A 13,789-nucleotide genomic window follows, 5' to 3' on the forward strand; every position below is an offset into this window, starting at 1 on the left:
CTCTCTCTCTGTCTCTCCCTTCCCACCTCACTCAAAATAAATAAACTTAAAAACCTTAAAGAGCATCAAATTCGCCATCTTACCCATTTTAAAGTGTGCCTCAGTGATAAGTATGTTCACATTGTTGTGCAACAGATCCCTGGAACTTTTCATCTAGCAACGCTGACACTCTATGCCCACTGGACACCATCTCCCTACTGCCCCTCCCCTGGGCCTCCGGCCACCGCTAATTCTGCTTTCTGCTTCTGTGAGTTTGGCTACTCCAGATACCGAACAATCATATGGCCCTTGTCTTTCCATGACTGGCTCATTTCTCTTTGGTAACATCCTCAAGGTTCATTCATGGGGTGGCATGTGTCAGAAATTTTTCTTCCCTAAGACTGCCAAGACTCATTTGATTACTTGCTTTCTTTAGCCTATGAATATGTTCAATAATTCCATCTCATAATAATAGAAAGAACAAAAATGATAGTTTCCTCTCTTTTCTTGTATAAACCCTCAAACTGCTGTCTTCCTTTTGTTTACTCATTATCATCATAAAGCCCCAACTAACCTGGATTCAGTCCTTTCCTCTTTGGGATTTGGATTGTAGCTCACCACTCTTCTAAAGCTATTTCCTTGAAGAGTGTTAGAACATTCTGGCGTTTAAAAAAGTAAAGAAGGTGCCTGGGTGGCTCAGTCAGTTAAGCGTCTGACTCTTAAGCTCAGGTCATAATCCCGTGGTCCATGAGATCAAGCCCCATATTAGGCTCTTTGGGATTCTCTTCCTCTCTCTGCCCCTCCCCAACTTGCATCTCTGCCTCTTTCAAAATGAATACATAAATTTTTAAAAATTTTTAAGAAAAAAGAGAAGTTCTTCTACAGCATGATGCATTCACGGGAAATCTACTTCTTTTTCTTGGCTTATGTTTTCTTCCAGATGAGGTTCTTTGTCCATGTGCTACAGCTCCTTTCCTTTCGCCTTACTTTTCTTCTGGTTTAATTTTGTGTAGTTTTGTCTTTAGCCCTAGAATCACCTGTAGAGCAGACAGACATTCCCATGCTTTAAACAGACAGCTCTTCTCAGACTCTTCTGTGGCATAATGGATTCTACTTGACATGTTTCTCACCTGCTTTTGAGGCCAGGTTATTACGTCTTCCCAATGTTAAGGACAGGTGCTGCTTTAAGCTTGGTTTTCTGTAGGCTGGAGGCGGAAGAGAGATGGAGGCCGACATCCAGGCTGAGGCTGACATCTGAGACAGGGCGCATGAGTTCCAAAAGCGTTTTGGGATTCTTTCCAATGAGGCAGAGCCCACTTCACCCAGTCAGGGGGACAACCAACTTCTGGAAGGTTGGCCTCATCACCCCAACTCAACACAATGTCTTCCAGGGTGGGAAGCCCTCCTAAGTCTTTCTAATATCTTTTAGGACCCCATAGGGAGAAAGGCTTCTAATCTGGAAGACTTTCCCACAGTTTTTCCAGGAATGCCATTCTGTGTTCTTGGTCTACTTCACAGATCGGAAGGCATTAATGAGTGAGAAGGCTCGAGGTTTTGTTGACTTACTCATGTTCTTTCTTCAGTGGTGCTTTCAGGGCAGGAGAGAGCTGTCAGGGGCCGCAGGGAGTGGATCAGTCCAGAATCGTGTGTTCCTCTGTGTCTCTTTTACAAAGTGTAGGGTATGAAGGGGTTTCTTTTTTCTTGATTGATTACTCCTGGTAAGTTTTTACTGTTTCTTTTTAGCTTTTGTGGGTGTTTTCAATGTTTTGCTCATTGCTTTAGCAGCAGTCTCTGGGTTGACTTTGGGCGGCCATCTGTGCCTTGAAGTCCAACAGCAGCGTCCTCATTATGAAATGAAACAATCTTTTCTTGGTACTCACCCCCGCTCCCCCTGCATTTTAACGCAGCTGACTCTGCCCTTATCTGACCCAGGTTATAGGATATGCTCCTGTGTGGCCCTAGGATCTCTCCTTTTTGGATTCCTTCTCCCTAAAATGAAGCTGTTGCACTACTAGCCAGTTCTTCATGTTGGCTGTACATTAGAATCACCGAGGGAGAATTTTAGAAATATGTCAGTCCCAGGAAATCTAATTTATTTTGCTTGAGGTCGAACCTGAGCACGAATATTAAACAAAACAAAACAAAACACCTCTCTTCAGGGGATTCAGTGAGTGGCCAGAAATGAGAGCCACGGGTCTCTGCATGGTGACGGCCCCCCCCAGCGCTGATGCGGTCAGGCTGTCTTCCCCGATAAAGAAGGCAAGTGGGACTTTCCAGAAATCCCCCCAGAGTGCAAGTGGTTGAACAGCTTCGGTGGGAGGGAAGATTCCATGAACAGAAAGCACGAAATACAGAGAAGACCTAAGTACAGCGGAGGAAGAAGACCCCCAAACAGGATCCCGATTCTGTCTGGTACATCAGGAGTAGGATCTGGAAGTTATAATCTGAAAAAGCCGCCCGGATACTTTGGGTGACCGGAGATATTTGAGAACCGGATGTCTGGAGATATCCTTCACTTGTCCCCTGCCAAACCTTCCGAAAGGTCTTTCCAACGCATCCTGTCCCGCTTCAGCTCACGCCCCTGGCTTTTTCTTTTTTCAGGCTTGAGCTATTTGGAACGATCGGTACAGATTCAATCTGTCTCTCCCAAACTGTTACTAGGACAGTGCGTCTCTAATTTGAATGTGGATCAGAATCAGCTGGACACCTTGATACCATACAGATTCCCAAGCCCCATGACCAGAAATCCTGAATTTCTGACTCTGAACTCAAGGGGCCAGAATTTGGGCTTTTCCCAGGTCCCCAGGTGAGGCCACCGGCGCTGGTCTGGCCCATATCATACCCCTCAGGCACGGGACCGGAGCGATCATCCTACACCCATTGGTGTGCGCATCCATTGCCTAAAACCTTTTCGTGTTTACAGGATCAAGCGCAACCGTGGAGCAGGGCACAGACTCTTCAGTGTTTCAGGGACATTTCTCTCCCCTCGGCATCGCTGGCTCAAGCAAGCAAACATGTCCCTGTTCCACCACCCTGCCTGGTACATTCACACTTCCAGGCTTTGCACATCCCATCCTCCTCCTGGAGTCTCTCCCTCCTGCTTCTATATTGGGTGGACTCCTACTCATCAGTCAAGATTCTGCCTGAATGTCACTTTCTCCACGAAACCATCGCAGAGCCCGACAGTAACACAGGCCTCTCTTTTCTCCTCTGTGCTCTGATTTGGAGCCACTGCCTCACATCTGGATCATCTATTTGCACATCTGTCTAATGCCTTGTGAGCCCCTAGAAATCAAGCTCAATTTATTCTCTTTATCCTTATCTTAAGACCTAGCCCAGTGGCCAGCACAAAATACAAGCTAATTGAACATTTGCTACATGAAAGGCTGGCTAGTCGAGGGCAAACTATAGAGCAAAGAGGTGGGTGACTTTTCCCTTAAGGCATGAACATACCGAAAAAGAAATGACAGATTCACTCATGAGATGGGGGAGGGGGGTGGGCTTATCAGAAGGACTTGGAAAATGTTTTCAAGGCCGGACATTATGGAAAACATGTAGATTTCCTGAAAGAATTTCCCGAGACCATTGTCTTCTCTACATGAGAATTAATGCCACTTTCCCCAATCCTTCCTCCACTCTTCCAGGAAGGCGTTCGCATTTCAAATTTGATCACTCTAAAGAGAGTTTGGGTGTGGTCTCACTCTTCTGAGCAAATATAACTGCAATTATTTCCATGACAAAAAGTCAGAGAAACGACTTGGCAACACCCTTCACACTTGAAATGTAGGACACGCTGTAATTAGGAAGATAGAGATCCAAGGTTCTTCCTTTTATTAAGATGAATGCCAGTATCTTAGGGCTTAAAGACATGCAAGTGGCCACAGAAGAAATTTAGTGTCATTTAAACAAAGTGAATTACAGTCATCTATTCTCAGGGTTCTAAAATCTTGGCTGGGCTAGGGGAAACCCTACATTTATAGATGGTTGTAAGGGTGAGGATGTTTTTCTGTCACTGGCTGGTATTTTATAAAATATGCCATTGTGTTCAGCTTTGCAGAATTTATGCGTGAGGAGTTGTACATTCCCATGAAAGCTGGCTGCAGGACAGGGAGCCGTTGGCAGAGCGTGTGTTGGTAAAGGATTTACAAAGACATGTGAGTTGGTTTGTTCTGAGGTTTAATCTTTCCTTTCAGTAATACCTTGACCTTGCAAGGACTTGGAGATCTGTCTGAGCAAGTACTGTCTGTCACGAGGCGCAGGTGGTGTTTGTGTGTCCAGACATATTCTGGGATTCAACCACTAATGTGGTCCAGAGAAGTCATCCGTTCATTCGTCATTCAACAAGCTTACACGGAGGGCGGGTCTACGCCTGGTGCTCACGTTGGCCCCAGGGAGACAACAGTGAACAAAGCGGACGCGTCTCAGCCCGCATTGATCTTACACTCTAGTTGGGGAGAGACGGGAAAGAAACCAAATGTGTCTCTGTATGTGTATGGTGTGTGTGTGTGTGTGTGTGTGTGTGTGTGTGTGTGTTTAAGTCATTATGGAGAAGAAGACAGCTAGAAGCAGGCTAGAGAATTATGAGAGTAGACAGCCCGTGGTTTCCCACCAGGGATTCAGGGAAGACCTCATTGGCTGGGAAGAGATGGGGGAGAGGCCCTTCTGCTATTTGGGGAAGGACACTTCCGGGAAGAGGAAGCAGGCACAACTGGTCTGAGATGGGACCAGGCCTGGGGTGCTATGAGACTGGAGCAGAGTGAGAGGGGAAAACACTAGAAGATGAGGTCTAGAGAGCTTGGGTTGGGGGCATCCCTGTAAACGGCTTTGCAGGCCATTGTAATGACCTGGGCTTTTATTGGGTGTGAGATAGGAAGTCTTGGCAATGTCAATTAGAAAAAGGATAGGGGACGCTTGAGTGGTCCAGTCGATTAAGCACCCAGTGTGATTTTCACTCAGGTAATGATCTCATGGTTCATGACTTTGAGTCTGCTTGGCTCTCTGTGCTGGTAGCACAGAGCCTGCTTGAGATTCTCTGTCTCCCTCTCTCTGACCCACTTGCATGTTCTCTCTCTCAAAAATAAATACTTTATTAAAATACTTTATTTAAAAAGATGAAAGAGGGTAAGACCTCTTTATGTTTTAACAGAGTCACTCTGGCTGCTGTTTTCAGAATAGACAGGAAGGAGGCAGGGCAGAAGCTGGCAGATGAATTGGAAGGTCATGACAGCCGTCCTAGTGAGAGGTGACTCTGGCTTGGTTGGGGGCGTTGTATACAGGTGGTGAGAAGTGGTCAGACTCTGGATATAAAGAAGAGCCGACAGGATCTATAAAAAGATGGGAGAGAAAATGAGAGAGAAAGACAGAAGTCAAGCATGATGTCACTGTGTCTTGACTGTATCAACCCATGGAGGTAGAGATGCCGTTCGTTGAGATGGGACGGGCTGTGAGAGAAGCAGAGAGAAGCTCTATTCGGAACATGTCGGGCTGAGATGGTGATGAGACACTCAGGTGGAGTCCAGCCTCAGGGAAGACATCGATGTCGGATAGAAAGTCGTCAGTCATCGGCGTGTAAGTGGTATTTGAAGCCACTGGACTAAGCATGCGTAGGTAGGAAAAAGAGAAGCCCAAAGGAAAACGTCCTGGGCTGTTTAATGGGAAGAGATCAGGGACACAAGGAAGTCAAGGAACTGAGGAGTCAAGACGTGGGAAGGGTATCTACGCAGATATTGAAATTGCCAAGAATCGGGACAAGAGGAATGTTGGAAATCTAGGAGCTGAAATAGCCGACAGGTAGACTATCTAAAATTTTGATTATTATGGAATCAAGTAGAATAATTCAAAATGCTCTTAAACCCGGTAGATATTTAGTGTACTATTGAGAGGCATAATGGCTTCCATTAATTATCCTTTGGCGCCACCTGCTGGACACAGACCAAAGCAAATAGCTATAAGTCTTTAAGGAAAGTCTTCCACGCAATTTTAATAAGTTTCACGACAGGCACAGAAAAATAGAAAAATCGTTAGTGTTCTCTGATTAATTGGTAGTCACTTTGGCATTTCACCAGAGTTAGTCAATTTCTCAAAGCTTGGAATTTCTGAAATATCTAGAGAAGAGACAGAAGAAAGAGGAAAGCCAGGCGCACAAAAGGGATAAAAGAAAAGGAAACAGGGATAAGACAGAAGAGTTATCTATTCTGTAATTTGGCCTTTGGGAAATACGGTTGCCATTTTATTTTTTCACATGTACGTATATTTCCCCCTACCCCACCCCACCCTAGTTTGTTAACGTTTTCTATGATCAACTCCCCCATTTTAAACATTACTAGTGACATGCCTACCCTCCCACTGAGTCCAGCACAGGTCCAGGTGGAAAGTAAGTGTTTCGTATTTGCCAAAGATTGGAGTCAGAAGAACTCAAAAGTGAAGCTAGGTGTACAGCAATGTGAACGTACTTAACATACCAAGCTGTACATGTTGAGATAGTAAAGTTTACATTATGTGTGTTTTGTTTTACTGCAATTAAAAGTTTTTTAAAAATAAGAGCGATACAAAGGATCCTTGTGTTGATGGAACTATCCTGTGTCTTGACTGTATCAATGTCAATATCCTAGTTGTGATCGTGCCCAACAGTTTTGCAAGATACATTGATACATTTCTTTATTGTTTAAAATGGCACTAGTTTGGCTTTTTATAATTTTTAGCTGAACGCATCCTAACTGATAAGATGACTTGGCCAGGGGTTTGCTCTAAGAGTGGCAGTATTGTTCAGTATGGCTACGATGCTGGTATAATTCATTCCGTTAATAAGGCAAAGGAGAGAAACAACATATCCATTTTGGCATATATTAAAGAAGCATTTGGGAAAATTCAAAGTACATCTGTGAATGAGAGATTGTCTCTTATTAAAGAACAAGAAAAAAATGAATGCAAAACTACTCGCAGACTCTCTCAGAGGATGCAGAAACCTCTGGGGGACAGAGACACCTAAATGTGCCCACTTCTCTCCCTTTGCTCCTACTCTCATCTCTGTGGGTTTTCTCAGCCAAACAGCTACCGGAGTCTGTAGGGAGCTGGAGGAAAGCAAGGTCTTAGGTTCAGTTGGACTCTAGCAGAGAGAACTAGAACAGGACTTTCTCTCCCAAGAGACGGATGATTGGCTGGAGACCAGGCATTTGGCAATGCTGGACATTGGGAAGGATGTAGCTTTCGGAGATAAAGGGAGCCCTGGGTCATAAACACCATCTGCCCTCACAACCTGTGCCTGGCTACCAGGGTTCTACAACGTTAAAACGTTACCAGGGTTAACGAAGCCTTCTTTGCCCAGGAGGTTGGTAAAGTACATGGAGAGTACCCCATGTACATCCAACCCTGGGGGGTTGGTAGCCTGACTTCTATACGTGAACTTTCTGGAAGGGAGACTGGTTTTCTTCCCCCCTCCTGTCACTGCTGCCTCCCGGAGTGTTTAAACAGTCTTACCTGGGTGCCCCCACTGGACATCCAACAAGAGTGAGGGCAACAAAACAAATCCCCCTCAGGACGGTCTGTAGTCAAAGGCAGAATGGCAGGTGGGAGAAGACAGACAAGGACAGTTTAGCAGAGGCAAAAGAACATCACACTGAAGGGATCATTGGCAGCAGGAACAAGAAATGCTGAAGCTAAAAAACAAAAACAAAAACAAAAACATAATTTACCAACTAAGCAATTCTAAAGATAAATACAACTTTTCTGTTAAGACTCGAATTAGTGGGCTTAAGAAGGCAAGTCCAAGAAATATCTCAATGACCAGGGGGAGGAGAAGATAGATAGATTAGATAGGTAAAGAGACTTGGAAAACAGGCCTAAACACCTGATTCTATAATGGAGCTCTAGAAAGAGAGGCAGTATTTTATGTTTTATTCATTTTTTTAAAATGTAATTTATTGTCAAACTGATTTTCATACAACATCGTGCTCATCCCAACAAGTGCCCTCCTCAATGTCCATCACCCACTTTTCCCTCTCTCCCATCCAAGAGGTAATATTTAAAAAAATAATAAAAGAACATTTCTGTATGTTAAATAAATATCAGTGGCCTACAGATTGAAAGGGTATCCTGATTTTCTAGACTCTGTGTATGAGAAAACACACACCTAGGAAAATGCTAATAAAATTCCTGAATAAAAAAAAGAAAGAAAATCATAAAATCTTCAGACAAAAAGACCAAATCACTTCCCAAAGAAAGAGAATCAGACTGACCATGGACTTATCATATGAAATGCTAGAAAATTAAACACAGTAGAATCAGACTTCTCAGAGAAAAGAACTATAAGCCACAATCTTATACCCAGCTAAGATACCCATTTCACTCTCAAAGAAACTTGAAGGTATGCATGAATTCAGAGATGGTATCACTTAAGTGGCCCCAAAGGAGGAATTTTCTCAAGGAAATGCTTTCATCAGATCACAAACCTAAGGAAACATGAAGATAAAGCAAGAAGATAACAGGAAACCGTCATGGGCAATGAAACTTGAGATATTTACATCTGTGATAGATCTGTATCTGAGAATCTGTATCTAACTGCAGACATGGACTTCTAAAAAAGAAAAAAGAGCATCCCTTATGGATAATGTAACAATATTAAATCAAAAGTACTAAATTATCTCACACACACACAAAACTGGGAGTTAGAAGGAGTAGTAACTAAAACCATTCTTAAACATTCAGCTTAAGACCAGATGAAGAAGGGGAAAAAGGATATTGGAAAGTATTCACAGATCTTGTTGAGCTGAGGTAGGGCTGTACTGGAGATGTGGGAGGGCTCAAGCTGGCCGGTTGTTCAGAGGTCCTGGTGTCCCCCACTGAGCTGAGAACATTGTATGTGCACGTCCTCCTACGCCCCTTTATCATATGAAATAGCAGGCATTTGTCAGGCTGAGCAGCATGAAATTGGCATGACGGGCCCATGTTTACTCTCCAAGTTTTATATCACAGACAGTGGAATGTGATATTTTAGCCAAGCTAATACTCCAAGGCCATCTGCCCAGGGCATCACTTTCTAGCAACTGATTCTAGCAACCGAGTTGCTGGCCAGCAATCACTCACCTTGGGCAGAGGACTCAAGTGCACGTGAACTTCCCTACCTTGGCTGCTGCAGCTGGCGACTCGTTTGTCTTTCCTGGTGTGGATTTTCAGCATGCGCGGAGCACAGGTTACAGCAATGTGGAGGGGTGAGGGAATAAGCATCCCTCCCTGGAGAATTACACAATGGTTCCAGCCGCCTGCGCTCATCAGCACTCAGTCATTGCCACGGTATTTCTGTCCAAATGGCAATTTCCCGCGTCATCAAGTTGTCTGCATGGGGTATGCAAGATGCAAAACAAAAATTTCCATTCAACAGAGCTTAGGAGATAAAATGGAAGACATTCAAGACTAGTTTAATAAACTAGCATTTGTATGTTGACTGCAAAGTTATTTATAATAACTTAAAAAGTAAGAAATTGAAACTAACCAAAACCTCCTGTAACAGGGGTTAATTAATTAAATAATCTTCTGATGTTTTTAGAAATGCAAATCCCCTTAAATGGTTTAAAAAATATCTTCAGCAATTTTGAATGGCATGCGAGAAAGAATTGATTTTAAATAAAAAAGATTTAAAAATTTTTTATATTAAAAGCTATGTTATAAAATTCCTTTAAAATATAATAGATTTAGGGGTACCTGGGTGGCTCCGTTGGCTAAGTGTCTGACTCTTGATCTCAGCTCAGGTCATTACCTCTTGGTTAGTGAGTTCAAGCCCTGCATCAGGCTCTGTGATGACAGTGTGGAGCCTGCTTGGGATTGTCTCTCTCTCCCTCTTTCTCTGCCCCTCCCCTGCTTCTCCCCACCCCCACATCAAAATAAATAAATAAACTAAAAAAATATATAATAAATGCAATCAGGTCTGGGAGATTATTAGTTAATAAAAAATAATCAGTTTGACAGAAAGTCTTAAGAAACTATGCATATATACGGTAAGAAGTTTATTTTAACTTAAAACATTTACATAAACTCCCATTTGAAAATATTTTGGCATAAGACCAAAGCACGATTGGAATTCTTAACACGAACCACATCCATAGTGCATTACCTAGAGCCAAGGTTTTAGTTGTTTTAATTGGAGGGTGAAATTTGTCCATTTTATGAAATGATATGAGCATAGAACTTTTGAAGTTTTTTCCCCCACAATCTATTATCTATTCCTTTACAGACCACATTTAAAATGGAGAAGCTATTAAAAATTAAATATAATGACCAGTACAAATGGCATTAGTAGGTTGTAGAAGAAATATCACTGACTTGGTAAGTATATATTTTTAAGTTTATTTATTTGGAGAGAGAGAGAGAGAGACAGTACAGGTGGCGGATGCCAGAGAAAGAGGGAGAAGGAGAGAATCCCAAGCCCTTTGCCCACACTGACAGTGCAGAGCCCCACGTGGGGCTCAAACTCACAACCCTGAGATCATGACTTAAGCCAAAACCAGGAGTCAGACGCTTAACCAACTGAGCCAGCCAGGCACCCCAGACTTCGTAAGTATTTAACTCGATCCTGGAGGGTAGGAGTCCCTGAGCCTGATGGGAAGTGTCCTGAACTGAATGCCTACGAGGGAGTGGAAGGACACGGCAGTTTGGTGAGCATCCGAGCTACTTGGAAGGCTAGAGCAAACCCAGAACGCTGGGCCCCACCGTCTGATACAGAAGGTCTGGGGTGGGGCCTGAGAACTCACATTTTTTACTGGGTGGGGAGGGTGTAGCCCCTGAAAATCATTGGCAGAGGCTGGAAGGTTGGTAAACAGTCTCCCCACCGCCTCTCTCCCACTTACCATATGAGCATTGCTGTGTGTTTTACGTGAAGCAAGGAAAAAACACGAACTGTTTTCATACGCATTTTAGATGATTCATTGTGTTTACTTTAGGGATCGAGTTGTATGACATAGAGAGGAAATTTAAGTATTAATTACTAGATACTACACTTGATCTTAGCCAAAAGTAGAAATTACTAGGAATTGAAGTACGGCTTTCATAACCTTAATGTTTAGAATGATTGCATTCTGTGCTTAAAATAGCCAATCGCTTTATTTTTAAGACCAATTTGTCGGTTCTGAATGATGAGAGAAAAGGTTTCAGACCCTTAACCGCAAACGCCCTCTGTCCGCGACACTTTGCAAAGGCAGCTGGTCTTTATGCCTGATCCACGAAAGCCAACTCGGATAGAAGATGCAATTGTCAGTCTTGTTTTCTCTTTCTTACATGGGCTTTTGGAGCAGACTGGAGGTCTCCGTGTGCTCAACAGCGTCTGTGAGGAGGCGAAGTCAGGAGTGGAGTCTGGCGGTGGGTCTGTCAAACTGGCGGCATCGGACCTCGTGTTCTTCTGCACTGACCGCTCTGCTGGGGAACAGACCCCAAGCCCGGAATGCCAGCCGGGCAGCTCTTGCCCTCCAAGGCATTCAGACTGAGCTGCTTTCACCAGGGAAATGTTTAAAGTATTTGACTTATCCACTCTTTAAATACAGAGACGGTGCCTGCATTCTGACCGTCTTTAGCTACGGGAACCCTTAGAAACGTAATGGGAAAACTACATAGTGTTACATCAGTAAGAACGGTAGCACAGAAGTAGAAGTATTTACGGATGAGAATGAGAAGTTGCGGAGTGGAAAAAGCAAGTTTGCAAAAAGAGTTTATGTAGCACGAGTCCTCTTTTGCATGGAAAAACGTATTGAAATACATACAGCAAAATGCTCCCAGCCCTTATCTTAGCTGGAGGGAAGAACGTTGGACTCCTGGTGTTTTTTTGCTTCTTAGGGTTTTCAGTGTTTGTGATTCCATATTGCTTAGGTAATTAAGAAAAGGGGGTGAGGCAGCTATTATTTTTAAAAAGCAAATACAAGGGACACAGAGAGACCCTAACTGTTATCTCCCACAGATTACACTAAAATAACACCCTTACCTGACCTGAGATGCCCTGTAAGAAGGTGTGGTGTCTACAGGGTATGTGGGTGCAAAGTGATCTATCTGCTGACACCCTCCAGCACTGCATCAGCTTTCAAATGCGGTATTTACTGTATAATCACGACTTCAAATACTCGCTGTTTACTGGTAGTGGAACAACACACAGAGATAGGCACAGTCATAAATCACTGGTAGTCACCATAGCAACACCCCGACCAGTTCTATTTTTGTGACTGTGATTGCACAGTCACTTTCCATCTCACATAAATAAGAATCTTACAGTGAGTATTACTTTAAATACATGTGGAACATTTTAAATACACCATTTTTCTTTTTTAATTTTTAAAAAATGTTTATTCATTTTAGAGAGAGAAAGAGAGAGAGAGAGAGAGAGACAGTGTAAGCAGGGGAGGGGGAGAGAGAGAGAGGGAGACACAGAATCGGAAGCAGGCTCCAGGCGCTGAGTTGTCAGCACAGAGCCCGATGGGGGGCTCGAACCCACAAACTGTGAGATCATGACCTGAGCCAAAGCCGGATGCTTGACTGACTGAGCCACCCAGGTTTAATATACCTTTTAAATATTATTTTAAGTATAAATTACCCATAAGGATTTTTCTCACCCCCTTGCACTGGAGGGCTTACTAAATATCAAGGTTACCTCCTATTAGACTGGACCAGATCATCTTTCACAAAGAAATCGATATAGGCATTTTTCCGTTGCCTCCCAATTAAGATGATGATAGGGACTTTTACCTAAACTTGTCTTCCTGACTCATAACCTCCTAAAGGTTGTGGCCGGATTTGAGCTGAAAGACCCTGGCGGTTGTTCAAAACCTTCCACTTCAGCAATGAGAAAACCAATCACATTATTTTCATCATGTAAAATTAACGTGATCCCACAGGCTATATTTTAGAAATCTCTTTCTTTTCTATCACTCTTCAGTGTCAACCATTCTTTAAAAAAATGAGGATTATGGGAAAAAGTCACATTTAATTTGAAGTTTAAAAAAAATATGATGCCTGGGTGGGCTGATAGCTCTGGAAGCAAGATTCAGAGCTCTTGAATCTTGTGTGAAGATTCAAGTCCAAGCCGGACCCGCGTTGAGGCCAGTGTTCTGGGAAGGTGTAAAGTATTTAGAGCCTCTGAGCCTGGTTCCTGGTCCCGAGAGCCTCAGTCTGGTGAGCAGTAACGTACTTAGAGCGGAAGAGCGATTCCTCGATCCAGGTGTCTACTTTCACCATCTCTCTTCCCACCCTCTTAAAGTGCTTCTTGCTAAGAAAACACACAGCTAGTCATTCTGGACGTGTTCTGCTGGAGTATTTCACTCTCTCTGTGGAGACAGCTTTCCCAGTCAGGTTACCAGTGATGACGTTCACATCGATAGTGAGTGTATTTTAACTCAACAAATGTGTCACCCAAGCCACTATAAGTAACATAAGCAAGAGCATAAAAGTTCAAGAGAAAGTATTAGTGGGATATTTACCAAATTGGGGGATTTAATTTACAAGAATTACTATAGGAGAGCCTGGGTGCCTCAGTTGGTTAAGCATCTGACTCTAGATTTTGGCTCAGGTCATGATCTCAGGGTTCAAGGTCTAAACCAATACTGGGGAGCCTGCTTGGGATTCTCTCTCTTCCTCTCTCTCTCTCTCTGCCCCTCCCCTGCTCACGTGTGTACATGCACGCACACACGCACACATTAAAATTAAAAATTAAATTAAAAAACAAACTTTAAAATTAAAATTAAAAAACAAAACTCTTCCAATCCATGAGCATGGAATGTTTTTCCATTTCTTTGTGTCTTCTTCAATTTCCTTCATAAGTCTTCTATAGTTTTCAGCATAC

General features: G+C 43.2%; 1 protein-coding gene across 1 annotated transcript in view; it reads right to left on the bottom strand.

Annotated features, from left to right (window-relative positions):
• Positions 1-11,125: 11,125 nt before the first annotated feature.
• STMND1 (stathmin domain containing 1) overlaps positions 11,126-13,789 on the bottom strand; it is a 27,345-nt gene continuing 24,681 nt past the window's right edge. The window contains exon 6 of the mRNA XM_029943133.1: positions 11,126-11,382. Within this exon, the coding sequence (XP_029798993.1) occupies positions 11,126-11,382 (257 nt within the window). The remainder of the gene's footprint in view (positions 11,383-13,789) is intronic.

The sequence above is a fragment of the Suricata suricatta genome, chromosome 7, assembly GCF_006229205.1.
Source record: "Suricata suricatta isolate VVHF042 chromosome 7, meerkat_22Aug2017_6uvM2_HiC, whole genome shotgun sequence".
NCBI lineage: Eukaryota > Metazoa > Chordata > Mammalia > Carnivora > Herpestidae > Suricata > Suricata suricatta.